Source organism: Echinops telfairi, unplaced genomic scaffold (genome assembly GCF_000313985.2).
Source record: "Echinops telfairi isolate 266 unplaced genomic scaffold, ASM31398v2 ScPeMD7_2;HRSCAF=8, whole genome shotgun sequence".
Lineage (NCBI taxonomy): Eukaryota > Metazoa > Chordata > Mammalia > Afrosoricida > Tenrecidae > Echinops > Echinops telfairi.
In genome coordinates, this window is record NW_022103898.1 from 40219294 (window position 1) to 40239486 (window position 20193).

Here is a 20193-nt window from a genome sequence, read left to right on the forward strand (position 1 = left end):
AATTGATTTGACATGACGCTGATGGCAAAGCAGCCCGGATTAGAACTTGGATTTGCCCGACTACAGAACTTCCGGTCTTGATCACCAAGATAAAATGCAACGGATTATGTAGCAGCTATTATCTTATAGGAAGTCAAATTCATAGCAGTTTCATAGAATCGTGCTTTCTTGATGCCCACAAGTCATCGTGACCCTACTGACTGAGAAGAACTCCACCCATAGGGTTTTCAAGGTGATTCTCTTTGAAGCGCTGGTTGGCCTCAAACCACAAGCCTTTGGGTTAGGAGCTGAGTGTCTTAACCATTGTGCCACTAAGGCTCCTCATAATCAGTTTCCTTTATGAGGTAGTGAGCAAGGGGAACTAAAGAATCTTGGAAGAAACTGGGAGGTGAGTTTGGATGCCTGACTTGGGAGCACAGGCACCTCTTTAAAGCTCACAATGGAAAAGTGGGTGGGTGAAGGGAGACATCGGGCAGTGTAGGGCATGACAAAATAATAATAATTTATAAATTATTAAGGGTTCATGAGGTGGGATGGGGTGGAAGGGGGAAAAGTGAGGAGCTGATACCAAGGGCTCAAGTGGAAGGCAAATGTTTTGAGAATGATGATGGCAACAAATGTCCAAATGTGTCTGACACAATGGATGGATGGATTGTGATAAGAGTTGTACGCGCCCCCAATAAAATGATTTTAAAAATAAAATAAAACTGTCATAATGAGGGTTGTCACGATGGCTAGCCTGAATGTATGGAATACTTGAGCTGCATATAACTGTAGCCATTTTATTGTCATTTTCATGATATATGCAGATGTAAGCTTTCTAGTTTACTAAACAGACCGCCTAAAGCAGTGTTCCTTGATCAGGACGTGGAGGCCCTGCATTGCACCAGCAGTACTTGGAAGATCTGCGCATTCTCAAGTTAAAGTATTCCTTGCATTGTGAACACACAGGCATTCCCCCTGATGGCTAAGCAAAAGTAAGAGGACAGGAAATGATACCTACTTAAGAGTATTAGCTCTCTTACACAACAGCAACACACACTGCTCACAGCCATGAAAAGGAAGCCAAGCAAGTTGGGGAGAAAAATCACCAGAGGAAACATGTCCCCCACAAAGTAACTGTTCTGCATGTAGAGAGGTGCCAAGGCTAATGCCCGGGACACTGCACAGAGTGCTCCATGACTCACCCAGGAGGGTCAGGTTATGTGTAGCCCTTTGCCTGGAAGATGTATACCACACTTCCCCACTGGAAATCATTGCTGGAGATTCTGAGATAGTACAATAGGAAGCAAAGTCCAGACATACATAGGTACAGGCAGTCCCTGGATTACAAATGAGTTCTGTTCCCTAAGTCTTGTTTCTAAATTGAATTCGTAGGTAAGACTGAACAATTAGGTATGGTTTGTATCTAATGTCAGTTAGTCAAATGTTTGTTTGAGTATATAGTACATGGAGTATCTTCCATGCATAACATCTTAAAAGAAATATTTCCAGATATATTACTTCTTCAGCATAACAAATATGGTAATGATGATAATGCTTTGAATTGCAAAGTAGCACCCAATTGCTATTATAGATCATTGTATGTACCTTGAATTTTTAATATAATAAGCTTTACTGGGTTGGTTCATAACCATAAGTTGTAGTGTTAAATGGGACATTTGTAACCCAGGAACTGCCTGCACTACTTAAAAGAAATGCCAACTTCCTAATGATTTCTTATACTTACTTTTACATCCCCTGCTTTTGGGGTACAAAGCAGAATCTTCTGCTATCAAGTCACATATTTATAAACACGGACATGGCTGGTCTGAGTTCCGTAGATAAGGTGTCAAGTTGGAGGCTTTCTTGACTCACCTAGCTATTCAGACCCATGAACCCAGGATCAGCCGGTCAGATGCAGGCTGCTGATGGCTCCCAAGGTTGGAAGGTAGTATGGCAGGTTGATGGCTGAAGTCCAAAGAACCAGAGGTCAACAGGCCAGATGAAGGATCCACAGCCAGGAAAACGCAAACAGGTGGTCCCACAGTATCCACTTATATAGGAAATGGGTGAAACCCTGCCCCCTTCCCCCACCCCCCCTCCCCCAAGAAAACTTCCTTTCCATTCTATCAGGGCTGTGAGCTGAGTTAGGGGGTTGTGTGAAACCCTGCTCTTCTTAAAAAGGATTAACTGTTTACAGCAGATCCCATTATGGAGTTGATTACACTGTTAGGTTTCACCATGGAGAACTCCCAGACCTTAATTGCCAAACCACTGAGAATCCTGGCCTAGCCAAGATGCCCCAAATAAACAAACACCATCCAAGCACCCAGGACTCCACGATGGCATCTGTCGTACTACTGAAGAAGAAAATAAAAAGCCAAACTCACTGCCCTCCAGCCAATTATAACTCATGGTGACCCCACAGGACCGAGTAGAATGGCCCCTAGGGGTTTCCGAAATTGTAATTGTCTATGGAAATAGTCCCATCTTTCTCCTGCTTGCCACCGAACCCATAACTACTTTGCCACCAGAAACGTTTGCATATCAAATAGGAGAGTTGCCCACCTGGGTCCTGATGCAGGACTTCACCTGAAAAGACATTGCTGGAGCAGGGTCACAAACAGGTATTTCCACAGTGCTCAGAGCTGACTGCTAGGTGTTCAGTTACTGCCGCGCTGACAAGGAGCTCAAACAGGCACAGGTACTGCAGAACCACTGAGTAAGCCAGGGGAGGGGGCACCATCTGCATTCCTGGCCCAGCCAGCTTCCCCTTTTCCCTGCCTCACCTGAGGCACAATTCTTTCCTAACCCGAGAATGTGTGCCCAATAAAAGATGACAGGTCAAAAATTAAACAAAAATAAAAATCAAAAACCCACCAAACGAATGGCGTCATCAATCTGTCTCGGTATGCAAAGAAGCAGCCCCCTTCATGGGCGGTGCCAAGCTGTGGCCTTTCAAAAGCACATCGCCAGGTCTGTCCTCTGGGCGGGTTTCAGCTTTCAGTTTGTCGTCTCACACAGGAACCACGGAGATGAAATAAAGAACCAATCCAATATTTTCTCAATGGAAGGAAAGGGACTAAGACATCTGAAACATCAACATTCTTATCTTCAGTGCATTTCCTTGTTAGAGACTGTCTGGCTTCAAAAGAAAATCCTAGATAAAGCCTCTCTGGAATGCTGAGTGTAAGTGAACCTGTCTCGCTTTCCTCAGGTGACAGGAAACAGAAACCCCGGAAAGCTGACACAGACCCTAGTTTTTCAAGATTCGTGTGACTGGGACCAAGGTTTGAATTTCACAATAGCTCATGTTTTTCTTCCGTTTGGATCCTTGTGGCAAGGTAGGAGAGTGTCACTTTGTAGGAAAGCTTCTGGTCACTCCCTAGATAGGACTTGGATGTGGTCTGGCCCCACTGCTGCCCTGCTACCACTTAGTCACGGTCTAATCTAGCCTGCCTCCCCCACAGTGCAGTGGGAGAATCATTAACCTGCATCCAGTTAGACCCTGCAGCTCCTTGTGCCATGTAGTCTGTGGTGGCTGAAGAGGCAGTTCCACTGGCAGCGCTGGCATCTCCAGCACCCAGGGCCTGCCCATGTGGTATTTTAACTGGGGCTCATATATGACCTTCTTTAAGGAGTCTAAATGGCACAGTGGATTAATTGGGCAGCTAACCGCAAGGTCAGCGGGTTCAAACCCATGAACCACTCTACTAGAGACATGAGATTGTCTGCTCCCTTCAAGGTTTACAGTTTCAGAAACCCCAAGGTTACTGAACCCTGTTTTACAGGGTTGTTATCAGTCAGAGCAGACTCTCAGGCAATGGGGTTGGTCGTCTTTGTTCACAGGCCTGCATTTCTATAGGCAATTCTGTAGGTCTTTTGAGTCTTCCAGTTCATAAATGTCTCTTTTAAGTAGCAGTCAAGAGCCCTCAGGGGCAATTTTGTATACCCCATCCAAATACCCTTTACTTTTCTTTTTTTAAAACAGGGGAGAGCACGAACACAGTCCCCCACTACCACAAATTTTACAGTCAAGTTTACCACATTGGGGGAAATCGCAGGGGTCAGCACATCCCAATGGGTGAGCCTCGCCCTGGGAAAACCACCTTCGTGATCATGGTAGCTCCCCTGCCAGGTAAGTACACCCTTTACTTTAAAGTCACACTATTTTCAACACATCTTCTCAAAGCAATTAAATTCTGTTCCGGAGTTTAGTTGAACTGCGTTAGAAACCCTCTATCACTCTGAGGGCTTTGCTGGGTCCTCTGACTGACTCTTCAATGCGCTGCAAGACTACATTTGAAGCCTTTCCCAAAGGCCCCTTCCCCACTTGCTGAAAATCGGTTTAGTTATTTTCACATGGTATGTCCACAAATGTCATTGTACTCAACAGAGATTACTCCAAGAGGATTAAAGGTCATGCTAACTCAGTTGGGTCTGGGAAATCTCAAATGCCCCCAATCTTGGGGAAGTTCCTGCAACTGGAATGTTGCTTCCAACAGCCAGGCAAACATTTAGTCAAATGCCTAAGAACGCTCTCTTTTCTTTCTATTGGGTTTATCTGCTCTTTAACAACGAGGCAAGAGCTTCTCCGGTGCAAGGTTGGGAAGACTCGAAGCACTCGTGCTCACACATACACACAGAGAAACAAGGGCATTGCTTCGGTGAAGTTCCAGCTCAGAGGTGACCTGATACACTCAGATAACTCAACAGTACACTGAGGTCTCTGCACATACAGGAAGGCTGTGGTTCTACGGACAAGAACCTTTTCTCACAGAGCGCTTTTCTTGGGTGCCTGGCCAATGAGCCGGGAAGGTGAGATTGGAGACAGGATCACCAGGAACAGTGCTGCATATAGTTGCTTTAAAAATTCATCTTTAGATGTATCCACTCTGTGCCCTGTACTTTTCAGATGTCACCTGGCTATCTCTATTTCTCAAGCCGTTGAGATGGGCATAACCCACCTAACACACTGTCAATGAGTGCATTCTGACTCCTAGTGTGCCTATTGAGTTTGAGTCTATACATCTTTATGGAAATTGATACAACTTTCTCCCTTGCAGCAGCTGGAGGCGGGTGTTAGTCGTCCCAGGTTTACCTACTGTTTAGTTATCTTCCCGCTTTATTTTTCTCCATATATTTTCTAATGTAACTATATCGTTTTGGGATCAATGTATTGCCTCTTCTCCCTAGAATGCAATTTCCAGGAAGGGCAGGGATTCTTGTTTGATTCAAGGTACTGACCTGATTATCTAAAAGAAGGAAAAAACAGAGGGAGAAAGGGAGGAAGTGGGGAAGCCAGGCTCAGAGAGGCGAGATGACTTTGTCTCGGTCAGAATATGAGTGCGGGAAGGCTTGAGCGGCCCTATGCGTCAAGCTGATTCACTGGGTAAGCACTGGGAACTGTGATGTTGGAATCCTAAGGCATAGTCTAAGGGAACACTCGCACTGAGGGCTTGGGTGGTAAGAAAAAGTATGGGCAAAGGAAATGAAAATTCAAACCCAACTCTCAGGCACGGAGTCAATGCTGACTCATAGTGACCCCCTTTGGGTTTCTGAGACTGGAACTCTTTACAGGAGTAGAAAGCCCAGCTGCTGGTGATTTCGAACTACTGACCATGTGGATCACAGACCAAGGTAACCAGTACACCACCACCAGCGTTCCTGAACCCACGTCTAAGGAGCAGGGAACTAAGCTTGATTTTTGGTCATCCTGGACATCTGTGGAGAGGATGGGGCAGGCTCTGCGAGGCAGGAAAAGCCCAGTGGTCAAGAAAGGAAATCCTTCAAATGTAGGCCAACAATAGGCCTCAGTGCTAAGTATGGTGGTCCCTGTGCCTGCAAAGGGTTTATGTGTTAATCCTCAACTAGGACTGAAAATGGTCGGGCTTCAAATCCCGACGACACCTTTTGCTGTTATGTGGCCTGGGGCAAATTCCTTCATTTCCGTAAATGGGGATGTAAGTGGGTGGTTGAAGGACCCAATGATACATGTAAGCACACAAAGCAAGGCAATGCCTGACCATAGATGTCCACACACGATTCCTGTAAGCCAGTGTGGAATGACAGCAGCACTCTGTGCTAGAGAAAAGGGAGACTTAGAAAGGGAGTTGGGCACATTCTTTTAAAAGTGCAAAAGGATTTTCGAGCTGGTCCAGGGCAGCCCAGGTGATGCAAATGGCTAAGCACTCAACTACTCATGCCAAGGTGGTCAGCTCCTCTCCACCCGGCAGCACCCGGGGAGAAAAGCCCAGCGCTGTGCTTCCAAAATGTTAGTCCTGACCACTCTGAGGAGCACCGTTCCGCTCTCTCACACACAGGGCCACCAAGTGTCAGAATCTATCTACTGGAGAGCAACCGGCTTTTTTCCTTGTTGTTGTTAGGGCAGTACCTGCTTCCTTGCTTGACAGCTGAATTGGAACGAATTAAACTGGTTGGGGCGGTTGTGGGGAAGTGGGCCGCCTTGCTGTATATAAGAAAGTTCCAGGCTGCCTTTAGGCAGGCTTCAAAGGCCGGCTTTGGGATGGAAAGAAAGGTCCAGAAGAATCCCGGCAACCTAGGATCCCAATTCTGCATCATAAAATATGAACAGAGTTACAGCACACCTCCACCATATGAGGACCCTCAGGTGCCCACGGGATGGTCACCGAGGCCCCTTGGAAGATGATGATGTTATCTTCATTAGGTTGGAGTGCAAGACGGAGCCTTAGAACAGCCAGGTGCTTTCACCAATGCGGTTACACATTGAGGCAGAGGTGGGGGCAGAATTCGAACGCAGGCCACCCCACTCGAGGGGGGGAAGGGTTGGTGCTGGCACGGCAACGCCCTCCAGAAGCCACATACATGCTCATAGCTGTGGCCTTTCATGCGAGAGAGAAACCCGGGGGGGATGGTGTTTCGTCTTCCAGCTTGGCGATGTGCTGGCATTCTATCGCTTCCAAATCTTTGCTGGGGATCAGGGGACCACACTGAAAAAAGGAGTCCAAACCCACTTCCCTGCCTGTCCGTTCTGGAGATCCTGGATCAGGACGTTGTGCCGGTCTCAATGCCGAGGCAGGGCATCCTGTCTCTCCCCATCCGCCCCAGAGTCCCCGAGACTGCAGTGTCTCGGGCTGGGAACGTCTTTAACAGGTAGGGGGCGGATCGGGGGTGTCAAAAACCAGCGCTGCCCAAACAAGGCGCGACGAGAGGCGCTTGGCACCCCCCCCCCAACCCCCACACCGATCAGCACATGCTCGCAGGGAGGGCTGCCTGCGCCTCGCAGCCGCCAACCTGCTCGCGAACAGTGAAGAGCCGGGTGATTAAACATGCAACGTGCTGCAGAGACTGGTGCAGGCCGACCCCGAGGGGAGACTCGGCGCTCTCAGGCGCCCGCCCCCGCGGCGCCCCTAGCCCCCGCCCCCACCGCTTCCGCCGCCCGGGCCGCGGCGCGACGTGGCGCGGCCGCGCTCCCAGCCCGCAGGGTCCGGTAGGGGCCTGGGCCGGATTCGGGCCTGCGCTTTCCGGCCGCGCACACAGGTGGTTTTCCGCTCGGGCGGGACGGGCCCGGACACTTTTATAGAACAATAGCGCTCGGCGCGCCCGGAACGCGCCGCTCCGCCGCCGAGGCCCCCGCCCGGCCCCGCCCCCATCCGGCCGCTGCCCGCGCCGCGCCTCCGCTTGAGCGCCGGATCCCAAGTGACCGGCACGCCCGGCGGGGCGGCCAGGTGTGCCCCGCGGCTCTCGGCGTCTTAGCCAGCCTGGGAAGCCCAGCCAGCCATCTCGCCGCTCCCCGCAAGTTGCCGCGGAAGGCGGAGACCGGCTCGTCCCCGTCCCCGAAGTCGCCCTACGCCCCGCATCCGCCGTCTGGGTGGGGGGTGGGGGTGGCGGCGCGGCACGGATTGCAGCGCGCCGGGCGCTCCGCGTGCGCCCAGCACTGGGTTGGGAAGGGGTCGGTGGCTCCACTTCGATAGAACGTCTTCAGTACCCAGTCGTCGAGCCTGCCACTGAGGACTGTCCTCGACCCCGCGATGGCACGGACTGTCGGCCTGGCCCGTGCGCACCCCGCCGAGACAGTCCCGCTAGACCGGCTCCCTGGCCGCCAGCAGAGCTCGCTGCCAGCAACGATTAATAAGACACACACACCCCGCGAGTGTGGTGGGAAGTTGACTTGGGTCCCCAGGACAATGGTTCTTAACCTCCCACGCCGCAGAAGCGGGAATAAAGCTGCCTAACAAGCCTGCTGCAGCCTCCACTTTTTTTTAAAAGCCTTTTTTAAAAGGGCTTTATTATGCTTGCTTGGACAACCCGACGTTTGTTTGTTTGCTTGCTTTAAAACATTTCAACCAAATCCTTATTTGTTTCGAAAAGCGTTGGATTAGCATTTAACACTTCACTGGTCACTAAAGCCCCGCAGTGCCCCAGTCCCAACACAACCTTGGCTAAAAGACCAGCAGGCAAACAGGCGGGCTCTTTAAAATGGTAAATAAATGCCACCCACCGCCTAAAAGGAGGGGGGGGGCTGTCCGAAGCGAACTCGGGCCCCAATGAGTTTGGAGGGAATAAGGGGAAAAGTCAGCCTAAGTTTTCTTAACGCTAGCTCGAGGACCCGGGCGTCTCGAACGAGGTCTTTTGTGTGTGCTAATTGCGCCATTTGTGCGCGAAAGTCCCGACGCGAAGTGTGAACTCTGAACAAAAGGAAACAGGAGACGACAGAAGTGCCCTGGTTTGGGTGCCCCGCGCCCCGCCGCCGCCGCCTCCTCTTCTTGCTCCTTCCTCCCTCCGAGCCCGCAGTTGCAGCTTGTTTGCACTGGGGCTTATCCGGAGCGGAAATTCCTTTCCGTTTTTGTGAATGACAAACTCATTAACAATTCATCAACACAACCTGTTCCAGCCGGCCCGTCCCCACGGCAACAGCCACTTCCGCAGCGCGCTCATTGGCTGGCTCGGAGAATGTATCCATTGAGACGCTCGCTGTTTGTATCCATTGAGGAGCTCCCTCGCGCTGGGGGTGTGCGAAGGCTGGGACTGGGGGACACTGAGCGAATTGCGGCTTTCACAATCCTCGGAGAGAGGCTCCCGGGTGGATTTGAGGTGTGCAGCCTTGGAGGGAGGGATTAGGAGCCCCTGGACTTCTTTCTTCCTCCCTTCTCAGTAGCTCGGAGTCCGAATTCATTGGATCTCATTCACTGGGGAGGAACCAAACTGTCTGGGCAACTCCGTTCGCAGAGATCCATAGACACCGCGAGCGGCTGCAGCTCCGCCCGGAGGACCGCGGGCGTCCCTTCGGTCTCGCTTTCTCCACCCGCGGGAACGGCGAGGCGGAACCGAACTCCGCTCCTGAAGCGGCGGCTTCGCGCGGGCGCTCGGCCTATGCCTGCCCCGAGGGGCGTCTGCTAGGCACCCCGCCTTCGTCCGCAGCTCGACCCCCATGATAGATACGCTCAGACCCGCGCCCTTCGCGTCCGACATGGCGATCAGCAAGACGGTGGCGTGGCTCAACGAGCAGCTGGAGCTGGGCAACGAGCGGTTGCTGCTGATGGACTGCCGGCCGCAGGAGCTCTACGAGTCGTCTCACATCGAGACGGCCATCAACGTGGCCATCCCGGGCATCATGCTCCGGCGCCTGCAGAAGGGCAACCTGCCCGTGCGCGCGCTCTTCACGAGCGGCGAGGACCGCGACCGCTTCACCCGGCGCTGTGGCACCGACACCGTGGTGCTCTACGACGAGAGCAGCAGCGACTGGAACGAGAACACTGGCGGCGAGTCGGTGCTCGGGCTGCTGCTCAAGAAGCTGAAGGACGAGGGCTGCCGGGCGTTCTACCTGGAAGGTACGCTCCTGGGGCTTGGCGCGCCGGGCTGGCCGGGCTGGGGCCGAGGGGCGGCGGGTCACCGGGACTCGAAAATGCCCCGGCCACGCTGTGGCACCGGCTGGGCCCGCGAACCGCATGCGGGTCGCCCTCGCGAGCTGGCCAGCCGCAGAAGCCGCCAGCTTCCGGGCGCCTGCACGGGCCGTTCCTTCCCAAAGAATTCTCTGGCTTTGTACCCGAGATACAGTTTCTTTTCTTCTACTTATCTACTAGTAGATTTTGACTTCAAATTGACAAAGCCGGGGAGGTCCTTTGGGTGCAGATGGGCACTGCTGAGTCCCTTAAAATATCCGCGAAAGTTGCCATTTTGTGCGTTTCTGGATCTACAAGAATAAGGGTTCCTAGCGGGGGAAGCCGTGGTCCGATCTGTGGGTGCCGCTCGGGGTGGGGGTGGGGGCTGCACATTTCCAGTGTGATTCTTGGTTCTGCGTGCAGGGGTGGAGGGTGGGGGTTGCACGGGGCTCGTAGGGTTTCCTGCTCCGGACTGCGGATCTCACAAGCTGTGAAAATTACTACAGGATCTCGGGTTACACTCTTGCTTTTCTCGCCCTGGCAGGTGGCTTCAGTAAGTTCCAAGCCGAGTTCGCCCTGCACTGCGAGACCAATCTAGACGGCTCGTGTAGCAGCAGCTCACCGCCCTTGCCGGTGCTGGGACTCGGAGGCCTGCGGATCAGCTCCGATTCCTCCTCGGACATTGAGTCTGACCTTGATCGAGACCCCAATAGTGCCACAGATTCGGACGGCAGCCCGCTGACCAACAGCCAGCCTTCCTTCCCCGTGGAGATCTTACCCTTCCTGTACCTGGGCTGTGCCAAGGACTCCACCAACCTGGACGTGTTGGAGGAGTTCGGCATCAAGTACATCTTGAATGTCACCCCCAATTTACCGAATCTCTTTGAGAACGCAGGAGAGTTTAAATACAAGCAGATACCCATCTCGGACCACTGGAGCCAAAACCTGTCCCAGTTTTTCCCTGAGGCCATTTCTTTCATAGGTGAGGCTAATGAACACTTCCGCTCGGACTTTCAAATGCAAAACTCCCAGCCATTCATAGTTTAAGCATTTAATTGTTCTTGCCTATTTGTTAATTGGGAGGGCTTCAGGTCTCTAAATAAGAGGGCGGTCTCAATACTGGTTTATTTCTCGCAGTGGGAAGTGCCTTTTGACCTGGTTACAGACCATGAGTGCCATTGAAATGCTGTCTAGTTCCCTGAATTTAAAAGGGGGAGAGGGTGACTTTGACCGTCAGACACAATTTTCCTACATTTCAGGAGAAGTATTTTCTGGACTGGGGAGTTATTTTAGGACATCAAGTTAATTGTTGGAAGGGCTTGAATGCTCAATGTCCAGCTGAATGATACTGTGATACCAGTAACAGTGAGAAGGTGCCTGTAACGTGAACCAGGCAGGAAGACCTGTGGGCTGGAAGCCTGGGAGAAGTGAATCTCCAGGCATTGTAATGCATTTCCTATTACAAAGGAACTCATTTTCAGGCCATGTCGACATCCTGTTCCTCCTAATGGGCTGTCCCCTGTGACTTCCCTCTCTCTTTTAAAATGCCTGAATACCTCCATTGTTAGCTGCATAACAGTTGGAGAATAATTTAATAGACCCTTGCAGTCTGCTTGTCTGTATAAAAGGCATTCACAGCCATATTGCAGGGTTTCTGGTATTCACATGCTGGGGCAAAGAATGCACACATTAAGGAGTTTTTTGTTGGCAGAAACTTAATACAAAAGCTCCTTTTTCAGAAAATATCTGAAATATGTTATTGTGCCCCAGTGAACATGTTTTATCTCAGTGATAGATTTTCTGCTGCCTGCTGGGCTCAAGTGCCACACATAGGATATATATACATGTATAGAGATGTTTTCTCATTTAGACTGAACATTCATAAAAGGTGCTTTCAGTCGACTGACATCTTACCTTTCCCCTTTTTATGTTCACAGATGAAGCCCGGGGCAAAAACTGCGGTGTCTTGGTGCATTGCTTGGCTGGCATCAGCCGCTCGGTCACCGTGACTGTGGCTTACCTTATGCAGAAGCTCAATCTGTCAATGAACGATGCTTATGACATTGTCAAGATGAAGAAATCCAACATCTCCCCCAATTTCAACTTCATGGGCCAGTTGCTGGACTTCGAGAGGACGCTGGGACTGAGCAGCCCCTGTGACAACCGGGTCCCAGCACAGCAGCTCTATTTCACCACCCCCTCTAACCAGAACGTCTACCAGGTGGACTCCCTGCAATCCACGTGAAAGCCCCCCCCCCCCTCACTGGGATGTGGCCGTTCCTTCTGCAGTTACCCTTGGCAGCATTAACTGGGCTGCTTTGTTTGTGTGTGGCCCCCCGTGTCAACATGACACCAGCTGCCTGTATTAGACAAGGTTACCAAGTATGGAATTAGTTATTATGAAGGGATAGCTTTGCTCCATTCCCTCTGGAAGAACAGAGTTCCCTATAGATACAGGCAGTACCTTTGCTCCGTAGCCAGGTGTACATCCTACCCACGCAGGGACTGGAATTCAAGGACTTCCAGGTTTATCGGGTAGGACCAAGTGGTGTAGGGTCGGAGTCCGGTTCTTAGGGCCTTGTTTCCTTTGCCCCTGGAACTATTACTGTCTTCAGTGAAGACCAATTCAATTTTTTGCATATAGAGGAGCCAAAGACAGGTTTCAGCTCTGTATTTGTAGAATCAATTTGCAAAACAAAATCTGATACTACACTTGATGACTGTAAATATTTGATCTTTAAATCACTTGACGGTGTTTGTGTGAATTGTTTTGTTTTTTCTTTGATGGGTTTGTAATTGTCCAAAGGAAGAAAGTAAAGTATGCCACTTCTTAAAAACAAAGTATTTGCTCTTTTCTACTTGAATTGAGTATCTCTGCAGCATGCTCAGTTTTACTGTACCAACTTTGAATGACCTTTTCATGGACAATATTCACTAACACCTTGTTCTGGTGCAGTCCCTAGTCTTCATGTGTCTTCCTTGTGATTCTTTGCCCCCCAACCTCCCTGCCCCCGCCCCCATTGAGTGTGACTATGCCTTATCTTTGTAAATAGTTTGACTTCTGTTGTCTCAAAGGGGAACTCTTGGAAAGACACCAAAATCATGGGCTCACTTTTGTTTTTTTAAACTTCGGCTGTGCTAAACACCCTTTGACCTCTGTCCAAAATGCTTCAGGGAGCGTCACCTCAAATGCAATACTTTGAGTTGGTTTCTTTCCTTTTTAAAAAAAGAAATTTGTATAAAACTGGAAGTGTGTGTGTGAGCATGGGTACCCACTTGATAGTGTCATGCAAATGATTGTGAAGAAGGGAGAAGTAAATTGCTCCATTATGTTCATGGTGTAGAGTTTTGAGCTGGAATTTATTATGAATGTAAAACCTTAAATTATTAATAAATAACTATTTTGGCTATCAAATGGATTTTTTTTCCGGTACATTCTAAATCTTTCCCTAACTGTACACAAAGCACAATACCTTTTAAGAGAAATTTTTTAGTGAACTTGATACCGGCTTGTAATGTCAGTGTAGAAGGGAGCAGAGAAAAGTTATAATTTTTAAAGCTATGCCTAGAATTTTCCAGGTGTACTTAGATAATTAATCTTTTGCATAACAAATAGCATCATAGACTGGTCATGCTGCATCCGTGTGTGTGTGTGTGTGTGTGTGTGTGTGTGTGTATGTGTAGAATAGTCTTTGTAAATAGGATGCCAGCTTGTTCATTAAAATTGTAACCTAGATCCCACTGCTATGGAATCAGATGACTCATAGTGGCCCTATAGGACTGAGAGGAATGGCCCCTTCGGGTTCCCAAGGCTCTAATGGTAGCAGACTGCTACATCGTATCTTTCTCCCACAAGGGGGCTGGAACCACCAACTCCCTGACTAGCAGCTGAGCACAAAGGATGCCAAAGAACATACTTCACCAAGGTATAAGGTCACAGTGATTATGAATCAAGAGAGGCGCACCAGAATGACAAGGAGACCCTGGGTGGCATGAATGAAAAAGTGACCAGCTACTACACGACCTCAGGGTCTGACGGTTGGAGGGGTGCTGTGGAACACACAGTTGATCTGCTTCTGGAAGGTCACAGCCTTGATCTATGGAGCAAATTTATAAGTTGGAATTGATTATAACAACCCAGATGTTTCCTTCCTTGTCAGTCTTACAAAATAATGCTTAAAAATGCCAGCGGGGAGGTGGGGGTAAGTTGGCAGTCTTTTCACTGTCTGGAAATTCTACATGTAAATTTCTCTAGCACCCGCATAACAAATCCCAAATGTTTGCTCCAATCCCCACACTAGGTGTGTTTAGGCTCTAGCTGAGCTTGAATATGGCTTTAAGTTTCGATTCATCCACAGAGTGGCTTCAGGGGAAACTTCTGCCATCCTGTTTTTTTTCCCCCCTGCCATTCTGTTTTAATGTTCTTTATGCCCAGCTGGTTTCTAATGTGGGCCTGAAACCTCTATGGAAACCTAGAGAGTGGATATTTTTGTATAGCTTCTTTCAAAATAAAGGCTTAAAATTCTGTGAGTTTTCCCTGGGACCTCCCCTCTCCTTGCCTTGTGTAACCTAGTAAACAAATCAAAAGTATGGAGTCAAAAGAATTGGAACATACCCTACCTCACCTATATTTTACCTGAAATGGAAAATGAACTTTTTACTCACATGCGAAATAAGAGATTTTGGGGTAATCTGCATGTAAGAAGGAAGTGACCCACACATTAAGACAATCGAGTCAAACCGGCCAATGTGATTTTTAGCAACAAAGTATTTTAGCTTTAACTTTTAACAAGTTAAAGGAGCCCTGGTCTGCCCTAGTGAGTCAGTGGTTCAAAACCACAGGCGCTCCAGGAGAGAGAGACATGGCAGTGTTTCCAGAAAGATGTACAGTTTTGGAAACCATATAGGGCAGTTCTCTGTTCTATATGGCTACCGCAAATCGGAATTGATACAGTGGAACTAGGGTTGGGTTGGGTTTGGGTTTAACTATAGATAAAAGGCGAACGGAAGCAGTGCAGAATAGTATCAAGTGAGCGTCTCCTGTTCAGGTGCCTCAAGTCAGCAGGAACTAAGAAAGGAGAAGCGGGTTGCCAGCCGACTTGGCTCGAGTTAATCCAGCCCTGAACGGTTTCCGCTCCTGGCATTCCTTAAACTGTCGGTTCAAAGTAGGGACTTGCAAGCAGTGTTAGCAATTTCCTGTCCAGCTGCAGCTCAAGTAGCTCTGCGCCCCCCCGCCCCCCTTTTTCTCTTTTTCTTTCTTTCTTTCTTCTTCTTTTTTAAAAAATATGGAGTGTGGATAATTTTAGTGCATTTCCTTTTTGTGGATTACCATCTCTTTTCCTCCTCCAATCTGCATACATCGAGTTCCTGCTGCTGAGCCCAAACCGACAGCTGGCTTCCCCAGCACTTCCTCTCGCTTCACTGTGGCTTGGTTGTTTGTCAGTCCACTTCTGAAATTAATAATGTTTTCTGGCCAAGTGCCATAAGCCATTACCACAAAGGGGAAGTAACACATATGAATAGCAGGAAGCCATGCAGGGTCACAGTGTGAGCTGAACCTGTGGAGGGAGCATAATTGAGCCCGGCCCATTCAGCCCGTGTCCGACTGCGATTTGGGGGAGAGCCTGCTGCAGTGAAACTGCTCAAGCTGGGGCGGGGGGCGGGGAGTTTCCAATAAATTGGTAGCAAATGGTCTTTGTCACCAGCTGAATAAAAGAGAGGGAGCAAGAAGCGTTGGGAGCCTCCATAAAGTTGCAACGTTTGGGGTTTCTCCCACCCTCTCCTGGCACATTGTTTCATACGGCCTGCTTTCCTCCGTTCCCATCAAAGAACTCATGTTCCATGGGTGGTTTTGTGCACACAGGTCGGAAGATTCAAAGCTCTATTCTCTTTCTTCGGGTGGAAGGTTGTAACTGACAGCATGCCACTGCCACCCCCACCCCCACTGTCTCCTGGTCATTCCGCCGCTCCTCTGGTGCCTTTGTGTTTGCAGGCGCTGAGTGAAGGCGATCATTTTGCATCTTGGAGTTGCGCTCCCTTCTGAATGGAGCCTGCCCGGTTACTAGGGCAACCTTTCCCAGCAGCAGCTGCTCCGTGGCCTCCCTCCTCACCTGCTGTCCCCATTAGTGGCTTCCTCGGGTCTCTGAGAAAGCATTACCTTTCCTGGCTTTCGACTGGGAGGTAGGGGGCTTTCAGGAGAGGAGGCTGTCTGCTGGGTCGGGCCTGGGAGGGAGGTAATAAGGTTGAGGAATGTACTGGGTCATGGTATGAATACGCTTTAGAATGAAATTTGGGACTAGGAAAGGTTATTTTGGTCTAGAAAATACCAACAGTCTTCAAAGGGGTCAAAATGGAGACTCGGTCTAACGTTGCTATTAGGGGCCCTCAAGTAGACCCTCCTCCGTACTCCCTGCTGAGTGGAGGGACCCCACAGCAAGGCACCACTCCTATTTTCTTTGTTCCTTCTTCCTCTAAGACTCCAGTCATTCCCGCCTTCTGGGCTTGGTCAGGGGCTGGGGTCCCTCCTCGTGTAAATGGTTCGAACCCTATCCCCCAGGCCCATTGATGTGCTTCCAGAAGGTCCCAGCGTTGAGGAGCCTGTGGAGCAGATTTACTGGGCACACATGGGGCCCCTATGAGTCAGAATTGGCTCTAAGGCAAGTGGCTTTGGGGGGCGGGTTTAGTTTTGATTAGAGTTCCGATGAACCGATGAGGGACAGCGAGAGTCAAATCACACAGCTGACCTCAAGGCGAGCAGGTACTGCAGTTCAGGTACGATATCATCTCCTTGAATGGTCTAAGTCACTGGGAGGGAGATGCTGGCAGAGAGGAAAGCAAGCAGGGAGAAGTCAGTATCTTGCTTAACATCTTCAGCTCAGAGGAAAATGCTAGATCCCGGCTCTGTTTGAACCCAAATGTTCTGGCTCCCAAGCCAGATCTGGTTAATCATCGATGGAGAAGAAAACCCAAACCGCCCCTATTCTGATGTATTTAGTGGTTCCTGTTGTAAACTGCTTGTCATCGTAATTTGCTCCGCTTGATAAAGCCCCGTGATGTTGGCTAGGAAGTGGTGACCCCGTTTTGCAGCAGAGGAAGTGGAGGAAGCAGAGGTTAAGTGACTTGCCAAATCAAACCCAAATTCAGCAGCCAAAACATAAGAGAACCAGCGGGCCCCAGATGGTGTGCTGTCAGACAGGTGCCCCTCCATCTGGAAGCTTCCATCCTCCCTCTCCACTGAGAGGCTTGCCCTATCTTGGGCCCACGAGAGCATAAAGCACAGACCTGATTTTCCTCAGGATCTCTGTGTCTCCCAGCAGCTGTCCGGCAGGACTCGGCCCTTGGCTGCACTCCCATTGCACCACGGAATTTCACTTCCTCACTCTGCTCCCTCTTTCAAAGGGGACTCTCGGTGGAGGTCTTCTGGGGAACACACACCAGCCAGGCAGCAAAGAAACCAGTAATGGGAGGAAGGCAGGACAGAGCGAGGGCCAATCGTGGGGTGCTGGCTACAAGTAAATAATCATAAAAAGTTGCTTAAAAGACGTCAATCTTCAGGCCTATAACTCCTTCAAGGTGATTATGTTTGTGTCGATTTATCCTCAGTGCTGAACACAGCCATAATTGCTTCTCAAAAGATCCTGCAAGGCTTTCAATTGTGTTACTCCTCTTGTATTCTTAGTGGTAATTTAGCAATTGGCCCTAATTCAGTAGTCCAGTGTTGGTGACCAGTCCTTCAAACTTTTGGGACAGTCCAAAATTGATTTCCCAAGAGTATTTAAGGACATGGACCAATGTTCAAACAATTCACAAATATTTATCCAGATCTTGATGTGCAGTGTACTGGTTCAGTGAAACAGTTAAAATAAAAGGCAACCGAAGACTTGAACCAAAGTCCCCTAAGCAAACCCACTGTTGTCCAGTGGAGCCCAGCTCACAGGAGCCTTGAAGAGGACCCCGTACAGGCAATGTTGCATTTCCAAGTACAGCCCATAGAGCCTTATGTCAGGGTCCCAAATCGAAGCAGAAACTCCGGGAACTGTTGGGCATGTCCTTGCACGTCCCTGTACCCTGAATCTTCCCACTAATCTTTTAGAACGTAGCTTCTATTTCTCATAGTGGGAAGAATGACAGCCCACACATGGATGTACAATTCCACCCATCCACAGTTTTCTTTTTTGTGGACAAGCCTGTGTCACTGTCTGCTTACAGCCGGGACTTTTGGAGCACCCTTTGCAGAAATGAGCCCACCGATACCAGGAGAAACGATAAAGAAATACCATACACTATTTCCTAAGAACATTGCAAAACAAAAAGCAAACCTGAAAATGACCACTCCTTCTAAGGTAGAATTTTTCCTTTCCTGATTTTGGAGAAAAAGTGTTTTGTGGGTTTTTTTACACTTCATATTTCTAATTTTAATTTTATTTTCTTTTAAAAGTAATTTTATTTTCCTAATTTAATTTGTTTGCCTCAGTTTGATTCCTGTGCTCACCAGAAGAGGAAAGAAAGCACAGGCCTGTGTCACTCCCTGGACAATCGTAGCCGGAATTTCCACTTATTTTATTTCTAGTTCTCGATTGCTGTGTATTAAAGCACCACAAGAAAGAAGGCCTTCGGGCAACAGCAATCATCTATTTTGTCAAGTGTCAGCGAGGGCAGAACGCAGCAGGGAAGTCTGAATTCCAGGTACCATTGGCTGAAGGCAGCTCGATGGTGGCCTGGAGCACCCATTTTCAAGGTTTGAGGTCCCCCAAACTTTGGCTTGAAAGTTGGAAGTGAAGATTAATTTTCCATACTGGCATAGAAAGTGATATGTTTGCAATCTATTCATCCAAAATATTGAGTGTGATCATTTGGGAGCTCAGTGGCTGTGAAGGCCCAGAGCTTTGGTTCCTCGCCGTGTGGCCCGAGTTTCCTCATAATATAGTGGCTGGCTTCCACCAGTAAACATTCTAAGGGAAGGGCAGGTGGAAACTGTGTTGCGTATGCCCTAGGGTTGGAAGCCCCTTCTGCCATACACGTAGACCAGCACTAGAGAATTCCATTTTTGTTGGGGGGAAGGGAGAGATTCTGAAAGAGCATGTGAGATGGGAAAGATTGTTGCAGCTTTTCTGGGAAAAGGCCAACTTCTTACAGGGAAACTGCTTGAATGTAAGATTGTGAGTCCCCATTGAACTGGATTAAAGAAAAGACTTAAGCAGATGAGTCTCATGATCCTGCCTTGAAAGTGCTAGTTTTCAACACTGCTGCAGTTGTATTTTTTTAAGTCTTACTTTTTTTGCTGCTGGTGAGTATATACACAGGAAGGCACACATGCACCCATTCAGCAGTTTCTACACGGACCACTCAGGATGTTTATTACAGTCTTCCAGTTGTGGAATTATTCTCCCCTCCATTTATGAGTCGTTGACACAAACTTACTGCCCTCTGGGACTCCTAGTCTAACCGTTAGAGCTTCTACTACTACTGACAATTTGATCAATTTTAAAAGATCAAAATGAAAGACAAACAATTTTTGCTAGGTCAGCCAAACTATTGCTGAAGTTGAATTGTTAATCCAATTATTTTTTCATCTGTCTCTATGTTGATAGTATGTCATCAAAGCAAACACTGTTTTTAGACAGACCCGTAAAATAAAATATACAATAGGATTTTTGGAAAAGAAGATTAATTTTTCATACGGGCATAGAAAGTGATGTGTTTGAGATCTATTCATCCAAGTGATTTGAGTGTAACAACAATTCACTGTTTCCATGCACACTAGCATTTCATTGTGGTCCACTACTGGGTAATTTTCCACAGGACTCTTATAGTAGACCATAACACATTGATAACCATTTGGGTTGTTTTTAGTTTTAACAATAGTACTAAGAACACTTATGTCCAATTCCCAGATACACATGGGGTTTATATACAGAGGAGTAGGATAGGAGTCCTGGTGGTGTAGTGGTTGTACATTGGGTTGCAATCCAAATGGTCAGCAGTTCGAAACCACCAGCAGCTCTTCAGGAGGGCTGGGCTTTCCATGCCTGTAAACAGTTACAGTTTCAGAAATCCACAGCAGGTCACTATGAGTCAGCGTGGACTTGATGGCAATGAGCTTTTGTTTTCTGTTGTTTTGAGACTAGGTGTACCCTATGGACATTCCGAAGAAGCTGGGGAGGCATAACTGTTTACACATTGGACTACCAACTTCAAGGTCGGTAATTTGAACCCTCTGCAAGGGCAGTGAATTATTTAAGGTGACTTGTAGCCTAAATCTCTAACTTCCAGCAAACAACCTTTTCCTGTGTGGGTCTGGTAAGAAGGCTGGGGGAGATACGGATAGAATGCATCTGTGAGTAATTGT

General features: G+C 48.8%; 1 protein-coding gene and 1 non-coding gene across 2 annotated transcripts; one reads left to right on the forward strand and one right to left on the reverse strand.

Moving 5' to 3' along the window:
- Window positions 1-3970: 3970 nt before the first annotated feature.
- Window positions 3971-4128, reverse strand: LOC115870833. The gene has a single exon (XR_004046949.1). It is a non-coding gene; the product is annotated as a U1 spliceosomal RNA (small nuclear RNA).
- A 4810-nt stretch (window positions 4129-8938) lies between these two features.
- DUSP6 (dual specificity phosphatase 6) lies at window positions 8939-13260 on the forward strand. Its single transcript, XM_004700412.3, has 3 exons — window positions 8939-9794; window positions 10390-10827; window positions 11783-13260. The coding sequence occupies exons 1-3, from the start codon at window positions 9395-9397 to the stop codon at window positions 12088-12090; spliced, it is 1146 nt and encodes a 381-aa protein (XP_004700469.1). The 5' UTR covers window positions 8939-9394; the 3' UTR covers window positions 12091-13260.
- Window positions 13261-20193: the final 6933 nt, after the last annotated feature.